Below are 13,680 nucleotides of genomic sequence, written 5' to 3'. Positions count from 1 at the left end.
CAATAAAATTGGGGTTCATTATGGGGGGAAAAAAGCTGATTCTTCTTTCCACAGAAACTAATGAAAAATAGCCCTGGTGGTACAAACTCAGAACATAGATCGACTTATCAATAGTCCTGCCGAAGTTATAAGTACTCGATGATTCAAATTTGGCACCTAAAGATCCTTCACCGCTTGGTATATTAGCTTTTCATATTTAAGCAAAATCAAATAAGACAATTGCTTCAAATGCCAATTCTGTTGAAGCTGCGTAAAAGCCACCCTTTCACCGTCGGAAAAAAATGAGTATAAACTTTTGGATACTCTTATTAGAAAGCGTCCTATCGAACCAAGCCAAATAGTGCTATTACCCACCCAATAGTAGAAGTGAAAGACCGTGCGAGGTTAAACGCCAGAGTTTTACTACACTATGTCATTGCAACGCGGTGCATTTGATGTTGTTAAACATACCCACATAGAGTGTTCTTATATTGAACCGAAGTTATTTGTATCTTCTTAGCTTTGAAAATCGCCTCGGGGGTGGTTGGAAATAGAACTTAACCCTCGATAACCTCGCAGAGAACGATAGAACTCGCTTACAGGATCCAAATAGAATGCAACTTGAATTGAAACCTTTCAAAGAAGCAACTAAAGAACACTATCAGCTTTTGTTGGATGCTGACCCTTCTAAGGAGGCCATTTCGAAATACCTAGATCGCAGCTTTTGTTTTGAAGCGAGAAAAGGTACAGATCTTGTAGGGGTCTTCATTCTCCTACCGACGAGACCTGATACTGTAGAGATTGTCAACGTTGCTGTTGCAGAAACTTACCAAAACCGAGGTATTGGCACCCAACTGCTTGAAGCGGCGTTGAGATGGGCCGCAGACAACAGTTACAAAGTAGTTGAGATCGGAACAGGAAGCACAAGCTTTGGGCAACTATACCTGTATCAAAAATGTGGTTTTAGAATAGTAGGAGTCGACTCTGATTTTTTCATCGAACACTACAAGGAGCCAATTATTGAGAACAACCTGAGGTTACGTGACATGATAAGATTGCGTAAATATCTCTATTAGAGTGTTACAGCCTCCAGTTTGCCAAGACTATTTACCAGCAACTTTGCCAAACGGGTTGCCAATGTCCCCCCACTCGCCAAGATCCCAGAACGGAGGTGGCTCTTATCAATGATGGCTCCCTGTGTCCGTTTCCTACAGTTACTGAGAATGCTCGAGACTTCGTCCACGATAATCACGGCGACTTTTTAGTGCGGCGCAGATTTCTCTGTATTCCTTTTTTTTTTTTTTTTACTTCAATTCGCGGCAAAACAAGCAGCAGCCGCCATGCCTTATCTTCCAGAAGGCCACACGCAACGATCTTAGACGTCATTTGTGGCACCCGCCACAGTAGATACTGGCAGCATTACAATGATTCATCGTAAGACACCCGATGGCCGACGAACTTAAGTTTTTTTATTGATATAAGTGCAAAGATGCTCTACGTTTGATAGCTCCCAATTAATTTCTAGTCAAGTACTTCAGTGAAAATTGTTTTCCACCCGAGATGGAACCTGAAAAACCAGGTCGTGCAAATGATGTTGTGGTGGTTTACTTAGCAGATGAAGAGGCTTCTTCTACTTTAGAACATAGAGGTTCCGACGCTGAAGTGGTTACGAAAAATGAGAAATTGAAAGATGTAGCCATTGATGAGAGGGTGAGTACCACAGACAGTTCTTTTGATGAAGCAGTAGTTGATGATGGTGTTTGGGAAGGTGATGTGAGTCTTTTACCTAATTCACCTTATCCCGATGTGAGAGCCGTTGTTCCAATTGATGATGATCCCGGTATTATATTGAACCATTGGAGAACTTGGTTTTTAACAACGGTTTTTGTTGTGGTATTTGCTGGTGTTAATCAGTTTTTCTCGTTGAGATATCCTAGTTTGGAGATTAATTTCTTAGTCGCCCAGGTTGTTTGTTTCCCCGTGGGTAAAGCATTGGCATTGTTGCCAGATTGGAAATGCAAGAGGTTTTCATTTTTCGATTTGAACCCTGGTCCATTCACTAAGAAGGAACACGCAGTTATTACGATTGCTGTGGCATTAACTTCTTCGACGGCTTACGCCATGTATATCTTAAATGCTCAAGTGAGTTTCTACCACATGAAGTTGAATGCAGGCTATCAACTACTTTTGGTTTGGACCTCCCAAATGTTGGGTTACGGTGCAGCAGGTCTGACAAGAAGATGGGTCGTGGATCCTCCTAGTTGTATCTGGCCTCAGACTTTGATTTCAGTCTCATTGTTTGACTCTCTACACTCTAGGAAAGTCGACAAGACAATCGTCAACGGTTGGTCCTTAGACCGTTACAAGATGTTCTATTTTGTGTTAATCGGTAGTTTCGTGTGGCATTGGGTTCCTGGATTCTTGTTCAAGGGCCTTTCATATTTCAACGTCGTTCTATGGGGACCAAAGACACGTCAAAACTTTGTTGCCAATGCACTGTTCGGAGTCTCCAGTGGTATTGGTTTGTTGCCTATAAGTTTCGATTACACTCAGGTATCTCAAGCAATGTCGGGATCTGTCTTTGCAACACCGTTTTGGGTTTCTGCCAACACTTACGCGTCCGTATTGATTTTTTTCGTTATCGTTCTTCCTATCCTATACTTCACTAATACGTGGTATGCCAAGTACATGCCTGTCATTTCTGGATCGACTTTTGATAACACTCAATCTTCTTATAACGTGAAAAAGATACTAAATGCTGATTATTCCATAAACCTAGAGAAATACAAGGAGTATTCTCCGGTTTTCGTCCCATTCTCGTACTTGTTAAACTATGGTTTGAACTTTGCAGCTGTGGTGGCAGTCTTTGTTCACTGTGCGCTCTACCACGGTAAAGACATTTACAACAAATTAAGGGACAGCAACTTTGGAGGTATGGATATCCATAGAAGAATCTATACAAAGAACTACAAAGAATGTCCAGATTGGTGGTATGGTGTTTTGCAAATAATTACCTTGGCTCTAGGGTTTGTCACTGTGTGTGCCTTCCCAACTCATTTCCCACCATGGGCCTTTGTCATTGCCTTGATTATAGCGTACGCAAACTTTCTGCCTCAAGGTATCTTGGAAGCTATCACTAACCAACACGTTGGCCTAAACATTATTACCGAATTGATATGTGGTTACATGTTGCCTTTGAAACCAATGGCCAATCTACTTTTCAAATTGTATGGTTTCATTGTTATGAGACAAGGTTTAAATTTGAGCAGAGATTTGAAATTGGCTCTATACATGAAAGTTTCACCTCGTCTAATTTTTGCCATCCAAATTTACGCTACCATTATCTCTGGGCTGGTTAATGTCGGGATCCAAGAATGGATGAGAACAAACATCAAGGATATTTGCACCACCACTCAAGCAGATGGGTTCACCTGTGCTAATGGTCGTACAATTTTCAATGCATCCATCATTTGGTCTCTACCGAAATACCTTTTCAGTCCAGGAAGAATTTATAACCCCTTGATGTGGTTCTTCTTGATTGGTCTTTTGGCACCTATTGTTGTCTTTTTGATACAGAAGAAATTCCCCAAGGTGAGTTTTTTCAAATACCTTCACACCCCAGTGTTCTTCACAGGTACGAACAACATTCCCCCAAGTACCCCATACAACTACTCGTTGTTTTTTGGGATGTCATTCATGCTTTTCCTAATTAGAAAGAATTGGCCTTTGTGGTTTAGCAAGTACAATTTTGTCACTGGTGCTGGTGTCGAGACAGGTGTTGCTATTGCAGTGGTCATTATCTTTCTATGTGTTCAGTTCCCTGGTGGTCATTTAGATTGGTGGGGGAACACAGTGTACAAAAATACAGGCGATCTTAAGTCTCAAAAGTTTTATGTGCTAAAGGAGGGTGAAACTTTTGGCTACGACAAATGGTGGTGATGAACTCTATTTTGTTAATTTGATATTTAATGGTGTAATTTAATCAAACTCAATTGATAGCTAAGCCGATTTCTACGTTGTAAACACAAGATAGCTTTGAGCGTGTGCCGAATGTTTTAAGAACCTCTCGTAAAGATATAATGCAGACTCCCTCGAGTGAAACACTGAAATGTATGATAACTTCCAGACAAACTCTTTCAACTCATCGATTTTCAAGAACATAAAAACCTAAATATGTGGCTCTGTCCTTATGGGAGTCACCGGGTCATATTTTCACGTGGAGAATCTCCATACAGACGCCATGGGAACCCTGCGCCTGTAGTAGAGAATATGAGCATAAGATATGCGTAGGAACTGAATGAGGAGTGTGACAGGCAATGCGTCTCGACTAGTCTCTTGGCGTCGGGTGTAGTTTTGGTTGACTGTGTAAGTAGGGCTTCGTCATTGAATTTGTACAAGACGGCTAGCTGGATTTAAGATGAAGGTCAAAAGGTAGTAACTTACAATTCACTGGTCTATGTCGGGCCCTTAAATTACTTTCCAAATTTTGTTAATATTGAAAAGTGGACGGAATGGTCACTTACAATAAACATTTTGGACATAGGAGAAAGAGTGCTACTAGCTATGGAAGTATTTCAGAGACTAGAATACCTGAAAACTCTTTAGAAGAGCTGGAAAACATTCATGGAGCTGATGAAGATGAAGATATCAAATTGTCAGACATACCTAATTTATGGATTATAGAAGCTGCCCTGTTCACCAACGTTTTTCTTTCTGGGTTTGATGGTACTGTTACTGCATCGACTTATCAGACTATTGGGAATGAATTTAATCATATGAACATCTCCAGCTGGATCACCACTGCTTATTTGATCACATCTACCTCATTTCAACCACTTTACGGTTCTTTTTCAGATGCACTGGGTAGAAGAAACTGTTTGTTCTTTGCTAATACATCTTTTACTATTGGATGTCTTGCCTGTGGATTATCTCCAAATATCGTTGTTCTGAGTTTTATGAGGGCACTGACTGGGATCGGTGGTGGCGGTTTGATCACACTTTCCACTATTGTGAACTCAGATATGATTCCTAGCTCGAAGCGAGGTATATTTCAGGCCTTCCAGAACCTTTTATTAGGTTTAGGGGCGATATGTGGTGCCTCTTTTGGTGGCTCAATCGCATCATCGATTGGATGGAGATGGTGTTTCTTCGTTCAAGTTCCAATTTGTATAACAAATTCATTGATAATGAGTTCCTACGTCCCCAATCAAAAAGAATACGAAGATCGAGAGATCGGCTTTTTATTCCATCCTAAGAAAATTCTCAAGGATATCGATGTTACGGGTTCAGTTTTCATTATCATTGGGTTGACATTACAGCTGTTGTATTTGAGTTTAGGCTCCTCTAAAGTGGGAGTCTCATGGACAAGCCCTTCGGTGTTGCCATTATTGTTTGCCAGTGGAATCATCTTGGTGTTATTCGTCTACAACGAAGCAAAGACAAGCGCAAGAGCAATTATTCCTTTGGAACTAATGAGAAGTTCATTCAGTTTTGTTGTTCTAACCATTAGTATCCTCGTCGGATTTGCCAGTTATGCATATCTCTTCACACTTCCCTTATTCTTCCAAATTGTATTGGGAGATTCAACAGCTAAGGCTGGGCTGCGTTTGACCATACCTTCATTGTTTACTCCAGTCGGTGGTTTGATAACAGGTATCTGCATGAGTAGATATAACTGCCTACAAATTCTGCTGTACGCTGGCGTTTTCTTGATGGCTTTAGGGAACTTCCTCTTCCTGTTTATTGAGAAAGGCTCTCCAAATTGGCTGGTAGGCTTGTTTTTGATACCAGCTAATTTAGGACAAGGTATAACTTTCCCCGCAACGTTATTCACATTCATTTTTGCATTCCCCAAGAGTCGTCAAGCGACAGCAACTTCTACTCTATACCTATTCAGAAGTATTGGTTCCGTATGGGGTGTCGCTATGTCGACAGGCGTCATTCAACTTTATTTTGGCAAGAGCTTGCGTTCAAATCTCAAGGATCTATTAGACGAAGATAAGATAAACGAACTGGTTACCAAGATAACTTCGAACTCATCTTACATTGAAAAGCTTCACGGTGAGTTAAAAGATGTCGTGATTGATTGTTTTGATTCTAGCACGAAAAAAGCTCACTTGCTATCAACGATTCTTTCTTTACTAGCGCTGGCTTTCTGCGTAATCAAGGAGTTCTTGAAGAAGCCCAAAATCAAAGAAGAAGGGACTTATTGCGAACGGTAGACGCTAAAACTACTCTCTAGCGTTAAAGAAGCTACCATGTAATTAAATCTTTGACTCATTACTCATCTGAGACTTCGATACTTATCATTAGTCGAAAACTTGATGTGAGTTCTAAAACTTCATAGCATGAGGCATTGAAACTTTTATTAGATTTTGACACTGCCTATTATCATTTTATGTAACACGACTAGTTCAAACCGACATTACACCAATTAGCCTCAATGCATTCTTTTGATTCTACAACAGAGGTTATTCAACATCGCAGCAAATTTACGATAGCCGACACCGAGGTAAACACACATGGGCGTTAGAACGCACTAATGCATGAAGGGACCTGATCCACCATGGCGAACCTGGCCCGTCGACCATATCTAAAATAAATGAAATGCAAGATTTATCCATTTATTCGAACAAAGAGGTCTCGCCTAACTCTATCCATCTTACTGAGTGTAGGAGAATATTATTGAAATACATATAATCGAGATCGCTGTTGATTCATTTATACTAGTGGGTGAACCTGAAATCTAGTCTTTTATTGCCGATATCAATTGTGCTCAATCTGTACTTTTCTTGCTCCTCTAGTGTCATTTTGTTCCAAACAGCGTCTCTCTGTTTGTTTCTGTATTTATAATAAAGCTTGGCAACTAGACATGCACCTACAGCGCCAAAAGCTATGCCTATCAACTGAGTGTTACCGCGATGATATAGCGGCTTGTCGTCGTCGCGGTATATATTGGCGGCAATGATATTTGCTGTCTGTGAGAACATGTTAACCAAAGCTGCTGACACAGCACGCGAACGAACAGAGTTTGAATTTGCCGAGCACCAACTGATGCTTAAAGCCCATATAGAAGGTTGGGAAAGGAGTGCCGTCAGAATCGCGTAAGTTCCCCAAACATCAACTTGGGAGCCTGGCCAATATCTTAAAGGAATTAAGCAAGCAAGAATCCAAATTGATGAGCTCATGCATAAAAATGCACGATCATTGATTTTCTCAGAAAAATATCCCATTGCTACCATCGATATCGTACTGAAGACATTGTAAGGTATTGTGAGGGCATTGGTCTTGTAAGTGGAAAATCCCAGTTTTCTAAGCGTCAAAGTCATATAGTTCTTCAGTGGAGTAGCTCCGATATCAGTGAACAACCTCACGATATAGATTGGCAATAAATCATAATCTGTGAGACTCATCCACAGCTCTTTCAATGAGACAGGCTGCCTATTATTCATGTCGCCTTTGTTCGGATCATCCCTTAAAACTCTATTAACAACAATTTTCTCTTCCCTATCAGTGTACCAACCTTCCTTTCTAAACCAAGATTTGGTTTGGGCAGCAGATGCTGGCATCTTGAAGAAGGAAATCACGCCAACGGCGAAAGTAAAAATTCCTTCAATCAAGAATAACCACCTAAAAGATTGATCCATCAACCCACCAGTTTTTATTTTCAATAGTGCAAAGGATAAAAGTGATGACCAAACGGAAGTCATTGGATTGGCAATATAAAAAAGCGAAAGCCTGAAAGGAAGCTCTTTAGACGTAAAGAAATAACTCATCCATAAACAGACATCACAGATGAAGCCACCTTGCAACGCGCCCAATAATCCTCTCGTAGCCAAGAAACCAGCTCGAGTAGTCATTGCAGCCTGACACATTGAAACCGCACTCCACAAACATAATTGGGTAGGAATCCAGATATCAGCCCCAAGCTTTTTTGATATCAACTGAGATGGCAATTCAGAAGCTAAAAAGCAAACTAAGTTAATAGTATTCCCTAAGTTATAATCCTCCGTGGTTAAATGTAAATGATCCAGCATGTTAGCGGATAACGCCTGAGAAATGTTGTATCTATCAAAATCCAAAGCAATGAACATAATGAAAGCCCAAAAAAGTAACGTACCAGTCGTTTTTCCTCACAACTTTCTTCTCTTCTTCTTCTGTCCATGTTAATTCGGGATCAGACAAATGACGACATTCGTAGTCGGTAGATTCGTAAAGGTCTTTATAATGATCGGCAATTTGAGGATCCTTGAAACATGATCATCAGTAGATGAAGAACTGAGAGACTCCTCATCACGGTATGTGATGAAGACATCCTTGTCCTTCCCTGTTAGTTCCTGATCATCAACTATAGAAGCCTCTGATGATCTTCTACTCTCTTTTGATGGGATAGAAAGTGCTGGTATAAGCTTAGAGATCAATTTCGAAGCCATCGCGGTGAGTTAGTCAAATGATAGAAATTGAAGCAGAAGTTAACTTTACTCGAGGTATTTGCAAGCCCATGTGTGCACATTTAATAGTTTCCAAAGGAGCTTAAACTCTTTAATTTGAATGCCAAGTATGAAATTGTGGATCCATGAGACTCCGCTATGTCTCCAGACAACGGCACTCTCGGTCTTTTGGCTAGTGCATATTTCACAGTTCTGGTGCCGATAGTATAGTTCTTATGGTAGGTAGTAACAGCAGGTGGTCACAGATTGGTAGTATGCGTCAGAACCGTGGAAGATTTCACTGGATAATGTTCGATCCAGCGTTTCTCATATCCACTAAAAGACTATTTATTATCTCCCTGTGGCTTCGAGTAAAAAAGTCATTCCTGCGCCAAGTCAAAAAGTAAGACAAAAACAGTCCCAACATTGAAATGTAAATGAGAAAATGAAAACTATGTTTGCCAAGACCTATATGCAGCAATCGGTGGCTCTCTTTTATTCATTCCATTTTTAGCGATAGACTTGAAGCGATTGGTTACGAGCTCTAAGTTCTCTTAGCAGCCTAGGCGGCCATTAGTCAGATCACTCTCCCAAACACTCTGAGATTGTTCTACTGCTTTAACTCAGGAAATCTCACCTCCTTGTGACCCCGCTTGCTCTTTTACGCTGGCTAAACGGCTAAAGGTCGACGGCTTCATTGACTTCAATAATAATTGATTTTTAAGTGTCGTGCCGGTCAAATGCTTCCGCTCCTCCAATTCTAGGTGAAGGACATGACAGACTTGCCATCACGGGCCTTCGCAACTGGGTCTACTTAGCTGAGTTTTAAACCATTTCCGCACCAACCGAGCGATTCAATGGATTGGTAGTTTTTGCACCATCTGATCCAAAGGCCTCACGGAGAGTAGGAGAATTCATAATTCAATTAATGGACTTTAATATCCCGTTGAGTCTGTTTCTTCAAGGGAATCCTGTCTCGCAAAGAATTTTAATGGATTGATCAGTAGCTTCAACTTCTGTATGACCTCACTTCTTGAATGCGAAGAATTCCAGCAGTCCATTTAGCTATATCAGATGATACTACAAAACCATATGATAGAATAGTCAATAATTTGAATAGCGATCTGTTTTTCCGCACGTTTAGCTTTCTGATGTTTGATATAATTTCTGATGAATTGCGACGTATCGCATACAGTGAAGGAGGGATCTGCTATCAATACAACATCTCACAGGTTACGTTCACTTCTTCGAAGTGATGATTCATGAAAGAAATATAAGGGCGATTAAAGTAAGCAGCCCAAATGACTTCTACGTATCTAAGATTGAAGGAAATGGGAGCGAAACAAATAACATAATAAAAGACATTTTGTGGATAGGTAAGAGATATGACATCCTTCAATAACTACAGACGCTCGGAATGAGCAGAGCCAAGTAGCTTAGAAAGAAGCGCTGACAGGCTATCGTAATAAGTCGGGAGTGCCAGCGACGCTAACAAGGCTTGACCGGACTCCCATTACGGAAATGATTGACGTATCACGATGGCAAGTAATCAAAGTTGCAGGTAAGCATCATGTAAATCCTAATATACGACAGCCTTCGCCAGTGTCGAAGTCATGATCATTTAATTTATCCTAGGACGAAGCCTCTTCCATATTCTTGTCAAAAGAGTTCTAGCCAGATAGAATTAACTATGAAAAAATCAGGGAATAAATTCAATGCACTTCATGATGTTAACCACTTATAATACATTATGCTGTTCGGACCGTCACGAACCTGCAAACTCATTTTATCATCAGACTATCGGAAGAAACATATGTCATGAAAGCATAAGCTGATGCGGCTTTCTTCCCATGATAAGATGGCTATGGATTCGCAAAATGAGGAATCATCAAGCCCATGTCGACGAAAGCTGCTTTCCCAATCAAACTATCATGCTCAGACTAAACACAACGTTTAAACTGCCCCCCACATTAGTGATTTAAGGAATTACTTTCGCCAACGAATTCCATTACATATCGAGAGGGGCGCTTTATCTCGCAAACACTGATTATGTAGTGTAGCGGCCAGTCCTCTCTCATAGCCGATCTAAGAAGATAATTTGAACAAATGCTACCCTTTTGACGTCAGCCACAGTTCAAGCTCATCGAACATTTCGTTTTTTCTCCAGACGTTTTAGAATATTTTTTAAAGTGCTGATAAAATCAGGCCTTCCTTTGGCTAAACGGTACAGTATGCTTTTGTGCAATAAGCTACTGACCCTTTTAGCCATGTCCCAATCTTTGTCAAAAAAAGCTTGACACTAGAGATTAAAGAGAGCGGTGCTGAGGAATCCGCATCGGCATTCGCCTTGGCCACTGGCAGTCAATCGCATTTTTGTGAGTTTATGAACTCTTTCAAACGAGATGGAGCAGCGATGATTTCTACTGATCTAGAATATGATGAGCTCCTGAAGAGGAAAAAAGTAGCAATGGTATTTAGCCACTAAACCTAACAGGAAGGTCATAGATCGGAGGCAACTAACAATGATTTCCATTGGAGGCACTTTGAGAACAGGGCTTTTTGTCGGAATTGGGTTGTCTTTGGCTTCTGATCCTGATTTGCTGTTGATAGCCTTTATGCTTGTTAATATGTCGATGTTTGCGTCATCCCAACTGTAGCAGAACTCTCATGTCAGTATCCCGTTTCAGGTTCTTATGCTATTCATGCCAACAGATTCATCGATCTTTCGGTACGTTTCGGCTTGGACATGAATTATCTTTTGATATGGCTTGGGCCTTTCCCCAGCCAACTGGTTAGTTTTTCCCCTCACTTTATCTTATTGGAATAACTGCGTCAATCCAGCGATATTGGTCGCGACTTCCTTTGTATTTGTCATGCTATTAGATCTCTCCGGTGTGAGGGGATTCGCCGAAACGGAATTTTACATGTCTATATTCAAGATGGTATCGCTGTTCGTCTTCAACATCATTGGGATTGTCCTGATGACTGGTGGCGGACCGGGAAATACTGGTTACATTGACACCAGATATTGGCAAGATTCCCGTTCTTTTGCTGCACCAGTTTTAAAGAAGTTTCGCAACACCATTGTTTCTGCGGCATACTCTTCCAGCGGCAATGAAATGGTGGTTCTCACCAACACGGAAGTAAAAGATATTTCGTCTGTTTCTTGTGCGGCGAAGAGAAAGTTCTGGAGAATTGCGCTTTTCTACATTGTGACCGTTGTAATTATTGGTTGCTTAGTTCCATATAACGATGAGAGACTACTCAGCAGGGCAACCAGTGAAGATTTTTCTTCGTCGCCCTTTGTAATTGCTTTGAGCAATACTGGATCGATGGGTAATAAAGCTGCATATTTTATGAATGCCGTTATCTTGGTGGCTGTGGTTTCCGTTTGCAACTCGTGTGTCTAAGCTTCTTCGCCGTTAATACAAGAACTAGCCACAGCAGGTCAACCACCGATTATCTGCGGTTATATGAACCGGAATGGCAGACCTCTCGTTGGTATCGCGATAATTGGTGTATTTGGTTTGTTAGGGTCCTTGGTGGCATTAAAAGATTAAAGTACTATCTTTACCTGGCTATTCGCATTGTGTTTCCATTTCTTTCTTCACTACGTGGTTCTGCATTTGTTTTTGCCATGTTAAATTCAGAATGGCCATGAAAGCTCAGCGTAGGAGCGCTGATGACATTGTCTCAAATCTCCACTTGGAATTTACGCGGTTTATTGGGATGCGTCCTGAATGTCCTGCTAGTGGCTGGTAAGATAATCGTCTCCGCCTTTCCTATTAGACAGCCTTGTTCAGCCGAGAACTTTTTCCAATACTGTATGAGCATTCCAATAATGATCGTTGCTTATCTTGGGTACAGGATTTATCGAAAAGACTGGAGTCACTGGTACATAAAGCCAAAGGACATCGATCTTGATAGCGGGTACAACCTGGAAAAATTAGATAATATCAAAATGGGGAAAGAGAAAGATAAGGCCCACATTGCTTCTCGGTCCATTTTATTATGAATTTACAGGTTTTTTTGCTGAGAATCTATTAATTTTTCATTTTCCTACATCTCAGAGGTAGTTGCTCATTTAGTCCATAATGCCTTAAATCGTCATACATCTATACTGAGATGCTAAGCATTGGTCAGTTTTAGCAATATAGAGCTTCAGCCGCCGAGGATTTTTCTAGCTTTGAATCAGGTAATTATTGCCGTGCCGAAGTCAACTTGTTCGTGGCGGCGCTAAGTGTGAGTCGAGATTACAGGAGAGTGAAGGAGCAGTTAGCATATAACTGGAGCAGAGGCCATAGCAAGCAAGATATTTGGAACTGGGCACTAGGATACTCGGCAAACAGGTTTTGCTCTCTAAAAGTGGTGAAAGCTGTACCATTTAGTGTGAAAAAAAAGAAGTGAAGCAAGGGCGATCATCACGGGTATTCCGAATCGCAGATCGTTTTTAAAAGCTATTACGTCTAAGCTGGCTTTTATTATTCCAAAACGGTCACCAAACGCTTCCTCAGGGAAGCGACTGTCCGGTACTTGATAACAAAATACAGCACAGTGACTCAAGGTGTCCCATGAATGAAATACTAAACTATCAGGCGTTTTCGTGCTTTATAATTAATTACCTGTGAAAAGGACATATTTTGGTGCATTTGATGGTACGGCAAGTTAGAGGTAAGCAACTCTTGGACATACTGGCTCTAAGCTGATGAAAAAATCAAAAAGATAATCTAATAATTCAAATGCAGCACAGACAGTTTACTCATCGAAGAATGTGATGTAGATGAGATCCAAATGCTACAGCCAACATGATGGTTATCAAAGGAGCAAGGTATTTAAGGGTATACATACTGAAGAAAGTCAAAATACGTCTTACTCTGCCCCATACAGATCATAGAAAGAGAAGGAGCGGCAGTCACAAACTCTTGAATTCAGTACCAGCTGGCATTAAGGCATAAAATAATTATAACATAATAGCTATCCTGTAACGACTCGTGCCCCTGATTGGGCCACATCGCCGGGGCCAAGATTCACTAAAAAGCATTAGGTCGTTAGATATCGAGTGTGCTGCTGATTGCTTGAGATATAAACCGGATGGATTGCATGAGATGTTCTTGCCTTTGAAAAAGGACAGTCCATTTGAGTAGTCATATTACTGTTTCCTTATAACATCATAAATTAATTTAATTAGTACACCACGTCATCGACGCAACCGGCATTATGGTTAATTGAGAGCCTGATAGCTGTGTATGGTTCCTGTTAAGCTGAGAACTGT

General features: G+C 40.8%; 5 protein-coding genes across 5 annotated transcripts; 4 read left to right on the top strand and 1 right to left on the bottom strand.

Moving 5' to 3' along the window:
- Positions 1-593: 593 nt before the first annotated feature.
- TDEL0C00140 (uncharacterized protein) lies at positions 594-1,055 on the top strand (the record flags this gene model as incomplete). The annotated part of the gene is made up of 1 exon (XM_003680066.1): positions 594-1,055. One exon carries the CDS (start codon positions 594-596, stop codon positions 1,053-1,055), a length of 462 nt encoding a protein of 153 aa, XP_003680114.1.
- Positions 1,056-1,539: 484 nt separating this feature from the next.
- On the top strand, positions 1,540-3,918 carry OPT1 (oligopeptide transporter OPT1; the record flags this gene model as incomplete). The annotated part of the gene is made up of 1 exon (XM_003680065.1): positions 1,540-3,918. The coding sequence occupies one exon, from the start codon at positions 1,540-1,542 to the stop codon at positions 3,916-3,918; it is 2,379 nt and encodes a 792-aa protein (XP_003680113.1).
- Positions 3,919-4,490: 572 nt separating this feature from the next.
- Positions 4,491-6,200, top strand: VBA2 (Vba2p; the record flags this gene model as incomplete). The annotated part of the gene is made up of 1 exon (XM_003680064.1): positions 4,491-6,200. One exon carries the CDS (start codon positions 4,491-4,493, stop codon positions 6,198-6,200), a length of 1,710 nt encoding a protein of 569 aa, XP_003680112.1.
- Positions 6,201-6,704: 504 nt separating this feature from the next.
- Positions 6,705-8,072, bottom strand: TDEL0C00110 (uncharacterized protein; the record flags this gene model as incomplete). Its single annotated transcript, XM_003680063.1, has 1 exon — positions 6,705-8,072. The coding sequence occupies one exon, from the start codon at positions 8,070-8,072 to the stop codon at positions 6,705-6,707; it is 1,368 nt and encodes a 455-aa protein (XP_003680111.1).
- Positions 8,073-11,281: 3,209 nt separating this feature from the next.
- TDEL0C00100 (uncharacterized protein) lies at positions 11,282-11,818 on the top strand (the record flags this gene model as incomplete). Its single annotated transcript, XM_003680062.1, has 1 exon — positions 11,282-11,818. The coding sequence occupies one exon, from the start codon at positions 11,282-11,284 to the stop codon at positions 11,816-11,818; it is 537 nt and encodes a 178-aa protein (XP_003680110.1).
- Positions 11,819-13,680: the final 1,862 nt, after the last annotated feature.

This window comes from Torulaspora delbrueckii, chromosome 3 (genome assembly GCF_000243375.1).
Source record: "Torulaspora delbrueckii CBS 1146 chromosome 3, complete genome".
In the NCBI taxonomy this organism is placed as follows: domain Eukaryota; kingdom Fungi; phylum Ascomycota; class Saccharomycetes; order Saccharomycetales; family Saccharomycetaceae; genus Torulaspora; species Torulaspora delbrueckii.
Note: the sequence above shows the minus strand (reverse complement) of the source record. Positions and strands in the feature narration are given on the sequence as shown.